General features: G+C 30.4%; 2 protein-coding genes across 3 annotated transcripts; both read right to left on the reverse strand.

Annotated features, from left to right (window-relative positions):
• Positions 1-2,267: 2,267 nt before the first annotated feature.
• On the reverse strand, positions 2,268-3,102 carry LOC11440454 (uncharacterized). The gene has a single exon (XM_003602380.4). It carries the CDS (start codon positions 2,905-2,907, stop codon positions 2,506-2,508), a length of 402 nt encoding a protein of 133 aa, XP_003602428.1. The 5' UTR covers positions 2,908-3,102; the 3' UTR covers positions 2,268-2,505.
• An 8,604-nt stretch (positions 3,103-11,706) lies between these two features.
• LOC11440455 (UNC93-like protein 1) lies at positions 11,707-14,024 on the reverse strand. 2 transcript variants are annotated; one of them, XM_003602382.4, is made up of 2 exons: positions 12,751-14,024; positions 11,707-12,074 (listed from the first exon to the last, which is right to left on the reverse strand). In XM_003602382.4, the coding sequence occupies exons 1-2, from the start codon at positions 13,914-13,916 to the stop codon at positions 11,843-11,845; spliced, it is 1,398 nt and encodes a 465-aa protein (XP_003602430.1). In that variant the 5' UTR covers positions 13,917-14,024; the 3' UTR covers positions 11,707-11,842. The 2 variants fall into 2 exon arrangements, with proteins under 2 accessions (XP_003602430.1, XP_024634093.1); XM_024778325.2 differs by having other exon boundaries at positions 11,939-12,074; positions 12,747-14,024.
• Between the last annotated feature and the right edge of the window lie 4,251 nt (positions 14,025-18,275).

Below are 18,275 nucleotides of genomic sequence, written 5' to 3' on the forward strand. Positions count from 1 at the left end.
TAAAATTTTATAAAAATAATTATACGCATTATGCAACGCCAAAAAAAATTATACACATTAGCGTAACAAAAAAACAGACAGACGGACATAAAATATTACTCTAAATACTAAAGAGTGTGTGTGTATATTTGCGAGGTTGAAGAAAGGAAATAAAAATATTTGATATCGTTAAGTGACAACGTGAATAAAAATATTTGTGAGGTTGTGATGATTAAACAATATTGAAATTAAATATATAAGTGATAAAAAGATAATAAAAATCCTTTGAGAAAAAGATAATAAAATTAAGTGGACCTCCTTAAAAAAATTTAATGGAAAGGTTGAATAAAATAAAATGGAATAAAAAAAAATATTGAAAAAAATAAAAGAAAAGGTTCCTAACGTGAGTTGAAGAGATGTGCTTGTGAAATAAATGCTCGAGAAGTAGTTTTTTGAATCAACATTCAACAACTTTTGGCCAAAGCTCATTTCATTCAATTTTATGCATTAAAAAAAACATTATTTTTTAGTAAGTATTTAATTGATGTTGTGTTTGACCTAACTTCTCCTTAAAAATGTAGATAAATTGAAAAAAAAATCGGATCAAACAATACCTTAAATACACCAACCGGTGAGGTGGCACTAAAAAATTGGAAACATCACATATAAATAGGTCAAATTCTAGTGAGGTAGCACTAATTTTTTTTGGAGAGATGGCACTCCCAAAACTTAAACATTTATTAAAAGACTAAATTACCCCTCTTGGGGGTAAATATGGAAATTCATTCATGGGACATTATTTTTTATATATATATAGAGTTATAGTTAGTAAGTAGATTAAACCGTAATGTATTTTACAAATATAATAATCTATAATATTTAAATTATGTATTCAATATTTGACCTAAAAAAATAAAAAATTATGTATTCAATATTTTTGTTTTTTTTAAGGAATCATTCAATAATTGTCATTCAAAGCATGATAATATATTACTATAATAAATTACTGCACTACTCACATTTTAAACTGTTAATTTTTTATTTTTTTTGGTAATATTAAACTGTTAATTTATAACAAATATGGAAACTATTTTAACTTACGGTAGAGAGAAGGTAGAATCAATAAGAGAGAAATGGAGAGAATAAGAGTATATTATGATGAAAAAGTAAAGAGAAGGTGCGAGATATCAGATATGTGTATATATAGGAGGGAGACATGAGCTGCCAGTAATCTTTTAATATTTGGTTCGTAATTTGTTTTTCTCATGTAGTCATATGGTTACAGCTAACTAGTTCTCAATATATTCATCAAATTTGTTTTTCTCATTGTTCTCAATATATTCAACTAATGCATTCAAGAAATCAGATTGCATACAATCATTAATTTAACGCAATTTCACATTCGGTACATCTGTAATCATTTGATCAAGATCAGATAATGTAGATTTTAATTTAAATAAAAAAGGCAAAATTATATTTGGTAGTCAATTAACTTAATTTCAGATAATAATTTGGTCATTTATCTTCTTCTTTTTTCATTTTAATTTGTCTCTTTAGTCCGTCCATTTGCATATGAATTTTCAAGCTCCAAACCTAATATTCATATGCAAACATAGATAAAAGTCATAAGTTTAAAGATCGAGAGGTCAGAAGAAAAATAAAACTATGGATTTAATGTTTAAAATTCATATGCAAATGAACCAAAAGATAAAGAATTAAATCGTTACATGAAATTAAGTCATAGGACCACTAATGTAATTTTACCAATAAAAAAATATCAAAATTTGAAATTTGGATAGTGCGAACTAGATTTAATGATCACATATGTATTTAATGCGACAAATTAATGACTCCATCGAACCTAGGTTCATGCTTCCAATAACAATGGACTTATATCGCATGTAGTAACAGGATACAGTTCTATCGTGTAAGTGATCTAGGTTGTTGATTTGAGATCGTACGATTTATATATAACAATCAATAAATTACGCAGAGAATCCTATACAAGAGGCTAGCGTGCACTTTAAACAATCTCGATCATTAATATACGATCAGATGATCGAGATCTATTACTTAATCACGCAATTACAAGAGTGAATCCAACAAGAACACAAGCAAGATAACCCCTATTTGTAAAGGCCATTGATTGAATAATTTTACAAACTTGAGATAAATATAGATAAAGAATAACGGTTGAAGTAATATGGACAATGGACATGTTTGATGAATATCACACATGCCATTTTAAAGAAAAGAGATCGAATAGTAATATGCAAATGAAAGATACATTGGTTCGACATAATTCGAGTTCAATTTCTGGTAAAAATGATTTTTTCGTCGGACTCTATTGATCATCCGACTGAAAAACATGTCGGAAAGTTCTTCAAAGAGTTGATGCAAAATTGAAGTTGACAAACTCATAGACTACATTAGCATTAACAATTCACTATTTCACTGAGTTATAATCATATTCTAATCTAGTATTCTACAAGAAGACAAGAGATCCTCATAGATAGTACTAAAAAATTAAAAAAGACCAAAGAAAACTGAAAACGCAAGAACTATAAGCCATACAATATGTAAGAGAAGAAACGCTTGAGCAGAGAGAGGAGCCGAACCGCCACTTCCCACTTCACAAAACCCCATTTTCCCAACTTTTACACCGGCACACGCCGCTTCTGCACAACCACACCAATACGTCACGCCGTCGACCCCACAAACAGGGTCCGTCCGGAAACACTTCACAGGGCACCATGACGACGCCACCGCACCAGCGCACACGTTCTTCCCTTCTGCGGTTACTTTCGACGGTAAACGTATCACCGACGACGACGACGATGACAACGATGACGACGACATGTCATCTGCCACCACCAACACCATCAAGAAAATGGAAATGACGATTATTACGGCTGAAATTCCGGCCATGTCTTATTGATCGGAGAGGATAGAATTTTCGTAATGCTTGCCGGGTGAATTGGAGAAGAAAATGGGATATATTTTCGCGATTGAAAAGATGAATTTTCTTGATTGAAATCGAAAAGACTAAATTTTTGTGAAAAGGAGAGATTATTTGTGAATTGGGGTTAAGTTGATAATAAATGTTGAATACAAATAGAGATGATTTTTTTATTTTTTTTTTTTGCAGTTTTAGAACAATATTTTTTTCCTTTTTTTTTTATTTCTTGTTTAGGGAAGAACAATCCTTTCTTAACAACTAAGATATCAGTAAAAAAGAAAATTAATGAGATTTGATTAATATACTTTGTTCTGTAAAATTTATATCATCGATTAGTTACTTTCCCTCAAAAAAATTTTTAACTAGTTACTTCTTAACAATTTTTTTTTTTGAAGAATTAACAAAAAAAAAAATTAACTTGTTACGTTTAATTTTAAATGTAATCTGTTCTAAAATACATTTATGATTGATTTTGGTTTGCTGTTTACAACATTATACGCGTACAATTAAAAAACTCTTCATACTACTTACAAGTAGAAAAAATAAATAATTTCTAGATTGTGACCCCTAATTTGGTACTATTTTTGTAGTTCTTTTTTGGGAACTTCTACGGTACACTCACAAAATGAGGTGTACCAGTACTCTTGCTTCATAATTTTATAAATTAACGACCATTTTTTATGTAATAAATAGTTATTTGTCAATATTTATATTTTATAGAACATCATTTCATAAGAAAAAACATCATTTCATTGTTTACAAGAATTATAGTAATTTTTTTTTACATATTATCATAAAAAATAACGAATGTTCCCGATTATGAGTGATAAAAATTCAAAAAATAATAATTTTATTTTGTTGACATTTTTGATGAATAAGATTTAATCATTATAATTATAAATGATAAAAAATAATATTTTTCCTCAAAAAATAACTTATTTAACTATTAATTTAAAGAGTGGGTGTACCGGTACACTCAAATATATTGGGTGTACCATAAAATTTGCCTTCTCTTTTTGGTTTCGAATTTCGATTCTCTTTGTAATAAAAATATAAATAAGTAAATATGTTCACATTGGAAAAATATGAATATAATGTATTTATAGAATCCCTAAAAAATGTATTTATAGAAATAATTAAAATAGAGAATTAAATTGACTAACCAATCTATTTTATGGTATAATAACATATATATTTTATGGTGTATTAACCAATATATTTTTATGGTATAATAACATATATCAGTTCTTTTAATTTAAAAGTTTCAAAAACTTTACATAAATTGAAAAATTACATATAAAAATATAAGTTTTCATGTATAATGTTCTTTTTCTTAAAAAAAAATGTATAATGTTTTTTAGGCAAATTCTATGGTACACCCAAAAAAATTGAGTGTACCAGTACACCAAATCGTTAAATTAATAAATTAAATGAGTTGTTTTTCTGAAGAAAATTAATTATTTTCTAGCATTGACAATTATAATATTTAAATCTTATTTATCAAAAGCTTCGACGAAATAAAATTTACTTTTTTTGAATTTTTATTACTCATAATAAAGAATATTGATTATTTTTTATGTGAAAATGTTAAAAATTTAATATGATTCTTGTAAACAATGAAATTATGTTTTTTCTTATGCAATGATGTTTTCTAAAATACAAATACTGACAAATAGCTTCTTATTTCATAAAAGATCGTTAATTTATAAATTTATGAAAAAAGAGTACCGGTACACCTCAATTTGTGAAGTGTACCGTAAAATTTCCCATATGTTTAATGGATTTTTTAATGTGGATTCATGAATTTAATATTTAATAGTTTTTTAATGATGTGGAGTATATGTTTAATTGATTTTTGCTCATGGATTCATGAATTTAATGTTACTCGGGGATATGTGATATATTGAAATGTAGGTTTGAATTCGAAATTTACCATTTCTCAACACTTAGCGTACTTGTGAGTTTCGTTGCTAATAATTTTTTAAAAACAGTTAAATAAAAGCTAAACTATTTTTATAAAAATAAAATAAAAAACACTTAATGATTTTTGCTGGAAAACCATTTAGTGTTTGAAAACTAAGAACAATTGATATTTCATTCCATTTATCAAAAAATTGATATTTTATTCCATTAATTTTTTTTATTTATTCATTTAAAAAAAAAAAGAAATTATAAAATTACTAATGAGATGATTCTGTTCCTGGTTATATAATATTAGGAATTATAAGATTATAAAAAATCAATTCCTTATTATATAGTAGTATACTTTTTTCTCTCAAAAAAAAAAAAAAGTAGTATACTTTTTGTAGAACAACTCCTTATTAGTATATAAAAAGATGAATTTCGTAATAATTAGTAATATAAAAAGATGAATTTCGTCATAATTTAAGATTTAAATATCCTTTTAGGCTATGTAAATATGTACTTCTCGTTTGAAATTTATGCTAAGAGAAGAAGAAAGAAGGGAAATTCATCATTCAGTCGATTCATTGAACATTTTTTAGGCATTCTCTTTAAATACACAGCTGTAATGACAATTACAATCTTAAAAATCACCGCTGTAATGACATATATATGAAGGATCAATACAATATTACTTTCCTATAAAAATATGCTATATCTTCTCTTTTCAAAAATAAAAAGGTCCCTTTAAGATATCTGTTCCATTCAAGAAAAGAAAGTACTATCAGTTATTATTCATTGCTCCATAAGTAAAATTTAAATAAACATTTAAAGAGGAGCTTGTCGAAAAACAAAATATAGGGAGGAAAGCGAGGAAATATATTATTCAAAGAGTGCCCCAATAAGAATTAGGGAGAAAAACAAAATAATTGGATTTTATTTAAACAAGTTAATCCACATAAAAAATTGAGTAAGGTCATACTAGTCTATTAAGCTTCAAGAGTGCCCAACACCAATATATCCATATAATAATTGTAAAAATCTAACAATGATTGCCTAATTTATAAATTACTAACACGATATATAAATAAATATAATTTGGTTCAACTGAAAAAATAAAATCCTCCTTCAAAAAAAAAAAACTGAAAGAATAAAATATCAGTTTAATTGAATTTTTTTTTAAGAAATATCAGTTTAATGATATTCACGGTTAATGTAAAAAAATTGTACATATATTCAATCATATTTCATTAAATAGATAATATTTTTCTTTTGAAAAGATTAAATAGATAATATATGAAAGTGACATAAAAAATAAAATTATTGAATAAACTAAAAAAAATGGATCATGCCTATTAGCTTTGCACAGCTTATAGTGCTCGGTTTGACTTAATAATATTTAGTTCAACGACACATAGGTCCAGGGTCGTTCTTTGGAGAGTGCAAAGAGCTCAACTAAGTTGGGCCTCCTCAAGTGATGGATCTCAAGAAAAAAATTATTGTTCAATATCTCCATCCCACTCAAAAAGAAAAATAAACATGTTTCATGTTTCAATTTTTAAGTAAAAAATTAGGTTCCATGTTTCTATTTCTAAATTGAAATAGCACGTCTTTAATAAAAATAATTGCTAATTTTAATTTCGGTGGCTAATAACCATTATACGAGTGTTAATATCAATTTAAATAGAAGATTAATCTTTTAAAAAATTATGCATTTTTTTATTAAAAACCTATTTTAACTACGAGAGCCAAGCCTCTAATTTTATAAGGACGGTCCTAGGTCAGTCAGTATGACTAACTCGTTTCTGTAATAATGATAAAAAGGTAGGTTTGATCTACAACCGATTTATTGACGGCTCTAGCTCTTACATATGGAAAATGATTAAAAAAAAAATATTAAAAAAAAAATAACTAAGGTGTAAAGATGTACTATAAGGACAGCGAATGAATATGAGAAAAAAGAGAAAGACGGTGAGAAATAAATACTAAAAAATAACTAAGGTAGTTGGCAGAATATTTGGCGTTTAAATGTCCCGTCGAAGGTTAAAAATCTTTTATGGCGTATGTGTCGGGAATGTTTACCGACTAGAGTTCGCTTGCAAGATAAAGGGGTCTCGTGTCCGACAAATTGTGAGAGTTGCGGTGTTGATCATGAGGACTTAGATCATTTACTGTTTGAATGTCCTTTTGCGATTCAAGTTTGGAATTCAGCCGGAATTTGGTATGAGATTCAACATGCTTCCATGCAATCCGATTCAGATGTAACTCCATTTTCTATTTGTTACAGAATCTGCCTATGAATATTAAACAACGAGTTGCTGCTATTTTTTAGAGTTTATGGAAGCATCGGAACCTAAAAATTTGAGATAATGTTGATGAAAATAGTGCGCAGGTTGTTGACAGGGCTCATAACATGATTGAAGATTGGCAAGAGGCCAATCTGACGCGTATAGCCACGACACATCAAGCAGATGCGCAGTTGCAGCAATCTGCTGCATCACTGCAGACTTACATACATAACCATAACAGACCAGCAGGTTCTGTTCAGCCGACGTGGACACCACCGAGCAATGGGAGATACAAATGCAATGTAGATGAGGTTTTTTTTGGAACACTTTAAGAGGACAAGTATCGGCGTGTGTATTCGGGATGATTTCGGAACCTTTGTGCTAGCTAAAGTGCTGCAATTTGATTAAGTATTTCCCGTAGCAGTCGGTGAAGCGTTGGGTTTGTATTATGCTCTTCAATGGATGCAAGACATGTAATTTGATAATATAGACTTTGAGCTTGATTCAAAAATCATACGAGATGCTTTCCATTCTCGCACGATCGATGTTACAGAGTTTGGCCATATAATTGATGTGTGCCGAGACATTTTTTCCACCTCTTTTACAAACTCCCGGTTCGAGTTCATTAGGCGACAAGCGAATGCGGCGGCTCATGCTCTGGCTAGAGAAGCAACATCCTTAGCTAGTCCCGTTATTTATTATGTTATCCCACATTGTATTGAAACTATTATTATTAATAAAATGCTATAAGCATCTTTCTTTCAATTTTTTTTTTTTTTGAATTGATCTATAGTTTGATATAAGAGAAACTATAATTGATTTTGCCTCTAAACTTTGAGGACATATCATATTTACAGCCGCATTAACTAGAATATGAACCTATAAATTAATGTAAATAGTTGTCTTTAATTGGGTTATAATTGTTGCTCATAACTATGCTACTACCCCAACTTTAGAAAATAGAAAATGCACGGAAGAAAACAAAGAGACATAACAAGAAGTGAGGTCAATTGTTGTTATAATGAATTTAACGACCATCTATACATACGTAAGAATCGGGTTTATTTTGGCCACAAAACATCCTCTTTGCCAGGCTAATTTCTTTCTATTACAACCCGAAAATTGTTCCTAAAATTTAAACCACAAATACAATGCAGCTATATATATTTTACCCTTTATTTTTGCCCTTAATTAAACCACACACCTCCCTTTCACTCTCTTTGTTTAACAATCTAAATTGAATCATGGGAGGTTGTGTGAGTACTCCTAAGGATTTTGCTGTGAACGAAGGGGAAGCCCCAGTTGAGGTTCCAACCTCACCAAAGAAGGCTGATGGCGAGACTGTTGCTCAGGTTCTTTTTCTTTCATTTCTCTCTTTCTCATTTAATCATATACTATCTCCCAAAATATTCTTTTACATGCACACAACTACAAAAAATGTTATCAGTTTAGGGAGACAATTAGAGAGCAAATGTCGAATATGTTGCCAATATTAGCTCTGAGTGATTTTAAAGAGTGCTTTGTTTAAAAAATTTAAGGATAAAATCATTTTTTTAATGTTTTAATTATGTATATGCAAGTTCTTTACAAAGTTATTTTGTTCAAAGAAATTAGTTTTAAGCTTAAAATAAAATTTTTGATTAGTTTTTGAGAGAAAAAGAAAGTAACTTCCAATGAATGAGAAATATGAAATCACATTTTATAATTTTTTTTTTTGTGTCCGGGGTTCGAACCCCGAACCTTACATATACTTATGTATTGTCCCTATCAACAACTGAGCTATGCGGCTCACGATCACAAATCACATTTTATAATTGTAAATAAACAATTATTTTTTATTTTATATCAAAATCACTTATAGTTTAATTTGTAACAAAACAATATTCCATAGCAAATTTTTAAAATCTATCTATAAATTGGTCACAAATCTATCTAGCTGCCAATTTAAAATATTGATTTTGCTAATTGTGCGATTTTGCACCTCCTCTTCTTTTTTTTGAGCGATTTTGCATCCTATATTTTGTCCCTTTTCCCCTCTTTTAATGATGATTTTGAACAAAAAAACAATTGGCAAAAAATGGGGTGCAAAATCGCTCATAAAAAAAGAGGGATGCAAAATCACACAATTAGCAAAAGATAGAGGGAAAAGTGCAATTAAGCCATGGTCTTTTTACAATAATTTAAGATGCAATTTGAATCATATTCATTGAAACTATAAAGTCAAGTTTTTACGACTGAGTTAACACATTTTGGGCTAAAAATTTGATTTTGTGCATTATCGTTCAAGAGATGTGTCCATGTAATTTTAAGGAATGAAGTTCCAATTCAAATCCCCTTATATATACCATTGTAGAATGGTCACAATGTTGTTTTAATTAATGATAATTTTCTCCCGCCCAATCTTTTTTAAATGTGTTTGGGATGATTATCTTTTATTTTTTTATCTATAAAAAAAAAAAAGAAAAAAAAAAGTAAGTAATGACACCCATTTGGTGGGGGGGGGGTTTATGCAGGAGAACAGCCAGGAAGTAGTTGAGAAGAAAGATGAGCCTTTGGTAAACTCATCTGAGCCTGAAGAGAAAGCAGTAGAATCCAATCCAGGGGAGGCTGCTACTGTGACAGCTGAAGCAGAAAAGACAGAATTAGCTCCAGTTGAGGAACCAAAAGCAGATGAGACCAATAAAAATCTTGTGACCCTGTGAAAAGCTTGAGAGTATTTAATGTCCAAATATCCTGAGCCAAATCGAACTCATGGTGTGTTCTAGGAAGTTGTAACATGACCAAGTGATTGTTTCATTCATAATTGTTACACTTCTTAGAGCATATCATTTCAGAAATAGTATATTTGTTTTATTTATATGTTAAATGGTTAAATTAAACTACTATTTTGTTTTCTTTGTTTTGGCTCAACTACTCTTTTTGTTGGCCATAGAGAAATTAAGTGTTTTTTTTTTTACAAAGAAGTGTTCCGTAGGCTAAATATATATTATGTAATAAACTACAAAAGAATTATAAAAAATCTATATTCAAACGTCATCTTATCTTATCTTATAACATTTAATTTAAAAACATATCTGCCTCCTTTAAGTTATTTAACCAATTATAGTTGACAGATATGGTTATATATTTTGCTCACACCAATTGTGAGTTGTGACTGTTGGGTTAAGCTTGTAATTTGTGACGAAAACTTATGTGAATTATAAAAATAAAGTGAAAGAAAGATAAGAGAGAAAAAAGAAAAGTGGTTACTGAAATTGTAAAAAATTTCATTCAACTTGAGTAACTGATTCATGGAGTATAATATGTGTCTCTTATACATAATGCACTTAATCTTTAGGGTTAAATATATTTTTGGTCCCTATAAATATACCAACTTTTTGTTTTAGTCCTTTTAAAATTTTCCTTCAACTTTTAGTCCCTATAAAATTTTGAATCACTACTTTTGGTCCCTATTTTAAAGTAAATTTTAGTATTTTTTTAACGAAATTGTACAGAAATTTGTAGAATATTGTAAAAACATTTCCCAAAAAAATTTAGAATTTTTTAAGTAAACATAAATTAAATATGAATTTTTAACCATAAAAAATATAAAAATTCATATTAAATTCATGTTTTGTTAAAAAATTCTAATTTTTTTTTGGAAGAGATTCATATAATATTATGAATTTTTCTGGAAAATTTGATTCAAAAATATGAATTCTACATATGAGTTTACTTTAAAAGGGAGACCAAAAGTGAAGATGGAAAATTTTTAAGGGACTAAAAGTTGAAGGAAAATTTTAGAGGGACTAAAACGAAAAGTTTGTATATTTATGAGGACCAAAAACATATTTAACCCTAATCTTTATATAGAGTGGGGTATGCTAACTAAATATGGTTACTTGACTAACAAGTAAACCTAATGATCAAATTAATCTCTAACTAGCACAATCTTATCCAACTATTTACTGAGTAATCTATGGACTGAGTATAGTTTGGACCACTTAAATTATTGGGCCAAGTTGGACCAGTTAGTTTCATCATTTAGATTAAATCAGCCCACCAAATGTTATCATGGTCTGTCTATACCACATTCATATATATCTCTCTCTCTTTCTGTCTCTCAAGGAATCATAGAGAAAAAAACTTAATAATTTAACCGTCAAGTTTGCTTGAATGGAGGTAGATAACATTGTTGTACTAATTTTTGTTTCTATTGACCGAGTTCAAGATTTCTACTCTTAATCCATATACTCATAGTCATTGAGTGGTTAGGGAATCTGAAGATGAGTTTTAGGTTCGACGATGGAAGATGAGTTTCTAAACGTGCGATGAAAGTAAGTCACATGCGGGAAGCGGCGGTACAGTGGTGAAAGAAGTCTGGGAGACCAAATTCAACCAATCTTCATTCAGCGACACCAAAAAAACACTAATATGTGTTGATTTTCTACTTTCTTTGACTTACATTTCTAGGTTCTGATTCATTGAGAGAGCAATGAGAGTGGGAGAGATTAGTTTTTAGATTAATAGACTAGTTTTTTTCTCCTTTATTTGGTTTTGAATTCGGGACTTTCAAACTCCCATAACCCTTAGCTCAAATTTATATATGAAAGTGAATTTTCCCCCCAAAAAAAATAATTAAACATGATTATGGGAACTTCTAACAATGATAACAAAAAGAAGACAACCAAATGATTCTTTGATTTTTTAATCCAAAGAGGATATACTAGTACAGTCAATGGACAGACCCATTGTTATCTGAAGGAGCAACTTGTTTGACAGGTTCCTCCACTTCCTCATTGCTCTCTTTCACAGCCAAAACCATCAAAACTAACAATAAGGGATAGCTTAATGTAGTTAGTACCCAATTGACAATCAACTGTGCCATTGGAGACACGTTATGGTTATCAATTTGCCATGCAACTGCAGCCCCCGCACTCTGTATTCCTTTATAGAATCCAGTGTACCTGTGTATGTGTAAAAATCAGCACTAGTAGTACTTCAATGGTTCATTCCAAATTTCATATATCATATTAATCAATGCTAATGCTCCACAAGAAATGCTAGTTACTAAAAATAAAAATTAGTACTGGTTCTAGTTAATTTCCAAAGTTCAATTATCATACTCCACAAGAAATGCTAATCACTAAAAATACAAGTTACTACTAGTACTAGTTAATTTCCAAATTTTGAAAAGAAATAGACCTACTCTAAATATTTATTAACAAATAAAAAAAGTACAGCCCACGTGCACTAAAGCTCTAGCGGATCCGTGAAATGGACTCACCATTTTGGTGCTAATGCGCCAAGGCTTCCCTTTTTGTTAACGAATATAAATACTTATTTAAAAGAAAATGATATTGTATTTAGTGTAAAAAGTACATCATTTTTAAAAATGAGTATACTTTGTTCCGTGACTCAAAGAATCTGCTCACAAGCTAATCAATTTTGATGAAAAACATATTTTTGAGTTAAAATATATTTAAGGTGGTATTTTATTTTACTAATAAAAACTTCCTAAAGCTTAGATGATTCTTTGCATATTTTTATTGAGCAAAAAGTAACCCAAAACAAATGGAATAGCTAATTAATCAAATATATAATAATAAAATCAAATAGAATCTGGTTTGCAATATTACCTACCTGCTAAGAACTTCAGAGTCATTAGCTAATGCTCCAATGGACCAATAAACCATACTCTGAAACATAGCATCCAACAACCCAAAAGAAAAATACAAAACAAAAGGACCAGCAAAATCAGAACCAGACTCCTTAAAATCCAAGACCTTGCCATGTTTATGTTTAATCTGATTAGCCAATGCACCACCCCATATAATAGATCCAAGAACAGCAACCACACTAATTCCCACAATCCCTCTTTTCTTTCTACTCTTGAAACTGAAATCCATTGTGTAACCAATCCCAATTGACCCTATCATTTGTGCTCCCCAATAAAACACATTGTTCAACCCTCTTGTTCTCAAACTAAACTGTGTCTTATTAACATGATTAAATTGATATGTGTAAAAAAAATTACTAGACCAAGCAGCAGGAATCATGAGAAGCATCTTCCAATTATAGAACAATTTAAGAATCTCCACACACTCAGTTGCAACATTTGAGTACAACATATTTGTACACTTTGTTCCATCATCACGAACAACTTTACTAGCTGGTAAAATAGTTAGAGACAAAACAGTCCCTAGTGACATAAAAGCCATAAAACCAATATAAGTTCCATCATTAACCGTAGCAGCTTGATCACCACGATTGTAATTAAGAATAAAAGGAATCAACCCACCAATAACACCACCCATGTTGAAAATACTCCAGAAAATTGAAATGTAAGTTCCTTTACGGTTCATGGGTGGATAAGATGTCATAATAGCACCTTGTGCAGCCCATAATAGACCTGCTCCGATGCCGAGAAGGGCACCGGCAACTATAGCAAAAGCTTGATGTTGTTTATGATTATAGTAAAGGAAAGAACCAGCGTAGAGTACATAAGTTGAACAACCTGCGAAAAGAGTTAAGTGAGGTCCGAGGATGTTGTAGATGCCACCACCTAGGATACCAAACACTGCAAAGGTTGTGTAAAGTGCGGTTAAGGCGTTGTTAGAAGCTGTTGCATTGACTTGACCACCACCACCCATTCCTGAAAGAGCGTTGAACATGCCTGGACAACAAAAACAAACTAAGCCAATAAGGATTATTTGTGAAAGAGGTGAATTGTATCTGAAAAGGTGTGATGAAGTTTTTGTTGTTTCTGGTGTTTGAGTTCCTGATTCTACATTTTCAGCTGAACCCATTTTGGAAAGTTGAGAAGAGAGAGTGAAGATTTGGGGATGAAGAATGAATGAATGAAATGGAATGATTTATGGAGTTGGAGATGAGATTGAGATTTGGTCACTATCACTCTAATGTGACAATTTTGCATTAAATGCTATCTACAATGAGACAAATTTGGAGTTAAGTATTTTACAAGTCAAACCTTGTACGTGGTTACTTTACATTCAACGCTGTGTCATTTTCAGTATTGGCTCGGACCGGCCGGGTGGCTTTTTGGAAAACCGGTGAACCGGTGTTAAGAGAAACTTGGCCATTACGTGAATAGAGAGAGATAGAGAGAGATTGGAGTACAGGGTCAAGTCATTTAATTTAATCGGATTCAATCTTACTGTTTCACCGATAATTCAATGGTTTAATCAATAACTCAGATCTAATGATTCGGTGGTTCGATCAATAACTCTTAATTAAAAATTAGTATGCATATTTTTATCATGGCTTAATACATCATTTGGTCCCTTAACTTACTTTTGGTTTTCAATTTGGTCCCCTAACTATAAAGTGTCTCAATTTGATCCCATAAATCTTATGTCGTTTACTATTTTAGTCCTCTCCGTTAGTATTTTGCAAAATTTGTTAACTCTTTGCCACGTGTCATTTAAGATTGGTGATCAACGGTTGGATTTAAAAAGCCTGCATGATATACCGTGGACTCACAACATATGATAACTTTCATGTTCATCTTCTTCCATCTTCATCTTCCTATAACCTTCATAAATTTTTTTAATCCAAATTTTTTTCTTTAAAAAATTCATCATTTCAACTTCATCAAAAACCATGTAATCAAATCCTTAAACCTATTGTCATCTTCTTTTGATTATAGGATTACAAAAGAATTAAAACCAAGATTTTTTTTCTAAAAAAAAACCAAAATCATCATCAATAGCGCATCAACACATCAAGAAATCATATTCAACCCATTTTAATTCTTTTCATCATCATGAATTAAAAACAATGGATTTCTCCAAATTCAGCACATCAACAACACGGTGCTTTGAACCAACAACAACATCATAAAAAAAAATATCTCTCTCTTCCAATCCATTCATAAAAATATAACAAAAAATTGAATTGTTGCTTTTTCTCTCTTCTCTTTCTCTCAAATGTGCGGTACTATAATCACACATAATCAAATGTGCGGTACAATTCATGGGATTTGATTTTGAATCACGTCTGAAGAAATAAAAAATAAAACTTTATTGGTTTATTTAGGATTTTATGAGATCCAATTTCTTAGTTTATGAGTTTCAACTAAAGCAAATCAAAAGTACAGTTCTTCAGGGAGAGTTCGACGGGATAAGAAGAAGGTGAGGGAGGTGGGTGATCTGCAAGCCTATGGAAGTATGGAGGTGAGGATAGACATGTTGAAGAAGAAAATAAGAGAGAAGACCTTTTGTAATCTCTTTGCAACCTTATCAAAATTTGATTATATGATTTTTGATGAAGTTGAAAGGAAAAAAATTGGATTAAAAAAAAATGGATTTTTTTTTTATGAAGATGAAGATGGAAGTTATTATATGTTGTGAGCCCATGGTATGCTATGTGTGCTTTTTAAATCCAACCGTTGATTACCAATCTTAAATGACATGTGGCAAAGAGTTAACAAATTTTGCCAAATACTAACAGAGAGGACCAAAATAATAAACGACATAAGATTTATGGGACCAAATTGAGACACTCTATAGTTAGGGGACCAAATTGAAAATCAAAAATAAGTTAAGGGACCAAATGATGTATTAAGCCTTTTATCATTCAAAACCTTTTTTTTTATGGTAGCTGGGTTCGAATCCGAAACCTTGCCTATATTATACATTATTCATACCAACTGAGTTAAACTTATGAAAAAACTATTTTTTGTTTAATAATTTGCATGAACATTTCAAATAAGTTATTTACTAAAATAGTAGAAAGGGAGACATCTGTTTTGTTTTTTTGGTGACAGACAAGGGCTAAAGCCTAGAGAAATGCCAAAAACCTCAAAAGAAAATTAGTCAAAGGCAAGGCAAGATAATAAAGCTAATATAGCAGCAACCACATCAAAAATACTACTAGCACGGGTAACACTTTATTAATTATTAAAAAAATGCATCCAGGACTTTATTTTATACTACCTCGTTACATTTTACACACACCAATACTTATTACTTTTGATAGAACAATGCATACTTTTACTATAATAACCTTATTTATTTAATCACTAACTTCATATATTTCTCTCCATAATAAATAAGAAGTAACGATAATATTTATAAAACAATATTTAATATTGCACTGAACTTCAAAAGTGACAGTTAAATATAAACATTTTTTTCATCCAACAGACATTTAAAAAGGAATGTGAGTATGAATTGATCTGATCCGGTTTATGTATTATCCAATGAATTACGAATCCCGTGTAAAGAATCTTTCTGTATATTGGCCCACGGAATCAACCATAAAAAAAAAAGTATAGTGGCCCCACGGAATCAACACTTTTCTTTTGTATGGTTGCACAATTGAATTTGTTACTAATAATAATGGAAAATTGAATGTTTAAAGAATTCAATAGTCCAATTTTGTTGTCAACGTTGAACTATTAACTCATTATTTGTTGGTAAGCTATTGTATTTAATCTACATTTGTTGTTTTCTTATCTATACTTTCTTTTGTCAAGCAGTGTGTAATCCAAGCCGACTCTGGCCGGCAGCAAATTTGGTTAATTGTTTTACATTTGATGATTTTTATCACTTTCAAAACAATCACAACGATTTTTTTCTCATTCTTCTTGGATAATCACTTTCATAATCCTCGAATTTAAGTAATATATGCAGGGTTGTGCTGCTAGAATTCTTACATAATAGTCTGAAACTTAGCAGCTAGGAAACAAATTCAAACATAATAACTGAATCTTAAAAGCCTTAACAGAGGTCATTTTTAAGCATTCAATATTATTATAATTAAAACGAAATTACAGTATAATTATATACTCAAATACTCACAAATCGCAATACAGAATGTTCTCCTTTAACAAAAGTGTCGTATGAAGATGGAAATGACAATAAAAAAATATACAATCAATATGTTGCAGGATCTAATATTCAAGGTGCTTATGTGGTACTATACCAAATTTGAGTTCAATGACATGAGAACTGTAGGAATAGAAAAGACAGACATACAGCATGGTGTTGTCCATGTGGTCCTAAATGAGGCCGAAAGTGAAAAGAAATTATCCACCTCATTAACAACCACAGCCTGCATCAAAAATAGAAATAAACAAATTAGGAGGTAAATATGATAAATGAACGTTCAAAAATGTGCATCACGTCAAATAGCATAAATAAACCCCAGAAAAGAAAATAGTCAAAATAAGAAAATAGACCAAACGAAGCACGTGTAACATTTCTTCAAGTATATTAATACTCGCAGAACTAAATTAAAAGGGTTGAAACAATAGCTGTTCATAAGTATACATACCTCCATAAGCTCACTTACCACCTCCTAAAGATTATGTAGCATAGACACTTCATACTGAAGATGCGTCTAGAGCACTTCATATTGAAGATGCGTCTGGAGCCTGACACAAGTCAGTATCCAACACTGACACATATTGTATAAAATCACTTTTATTTTTCTTAAATTATTATTATGTGCGGTCTCTTGTTTCTGTGCAAGTGCTTTGTATCCTATAACACCATCGAATGAAATATCAAATATGTTCACTTCAACTAAGTCATAGTTTAGTGTTAACTCACTTTATTAAGATCTGGTAATAAGCTATAAGTAACATAGGGGAAAAATTGAAGTAAATCAGTGCATTGGTGATGCATGTGATACGATGCTATGCAAGTAATCATAAAGGTACAACATGATAGTATATTTGGAGATACAATGCTATGCATGTGATCATAAAGGTACAACATGATACACAGTGCATGGGTGATGCATGTATCAATCACTAATCAAAAGAACACTAATCATTTTACCTTGTGTTGTTTGTCTCTTGTATTTATACTTTATAGGTATGTGTGACTTAGGGTGCATTTGATTTGCTAAAAAATGAAGGACAGGACAGAACAATTCTAGTTGTCCAGTGTTTGATTTGTAAAACTGTTTTAGGTATAGGACAAACTGGAGGCAAGGGACAGAACAAAAACTCATATTTTTGTCCCTCACCAAACCACAGCACAACTTTTTGTCCCACGTACAAGTTGTCTAAAATACCAAAATAACATTTTGTCCCTCAAAAATCGTTTAAAACAAAAAATTACTTAATGCCATAAAAAATTTGTCCTGTGCTGTTCTGCCTTGTGTTGTACTATTCTGTCTAGTACTTGTTGTTTTGC

This window comes from Medicago truncatula, chromosome 3 (assembly GCF_003473485.1).
Source record: "Medicago truncatula cultivar Jemalong A17 chromosome 3, MtrunA17r5.0-ANR, whole genome shotgun sequence".
NCBI lineage: Eukaryota > Viridiplantae > Streptophyta > Magnoliopsida > Fabales > Fabaceae > Medicago > Medicago truncatula.

Coding starts and splice junctions, on each gene's coding strand:
- LOC11440454 (XM_003602380.4), bottom strand. CDS start 2,907: ATGGCCGGAATTTCAGCCGTAATAATCGTCATTTCCATTTTCTTGATG.
- LOC11440455 (XM_003602382.4), bottom strand. CDS start 13,916: ATGGGTTCAGCTGAAAATGTAGAATCAGGAACTCAAACACCAGAAACA. Junction 12,075..12,750: donor GACTCTGAAGTTCTTAGCAG/GTAGGTAATATT, acceptor ACACATACACAG/GTACACTGGATTCTATAAAG.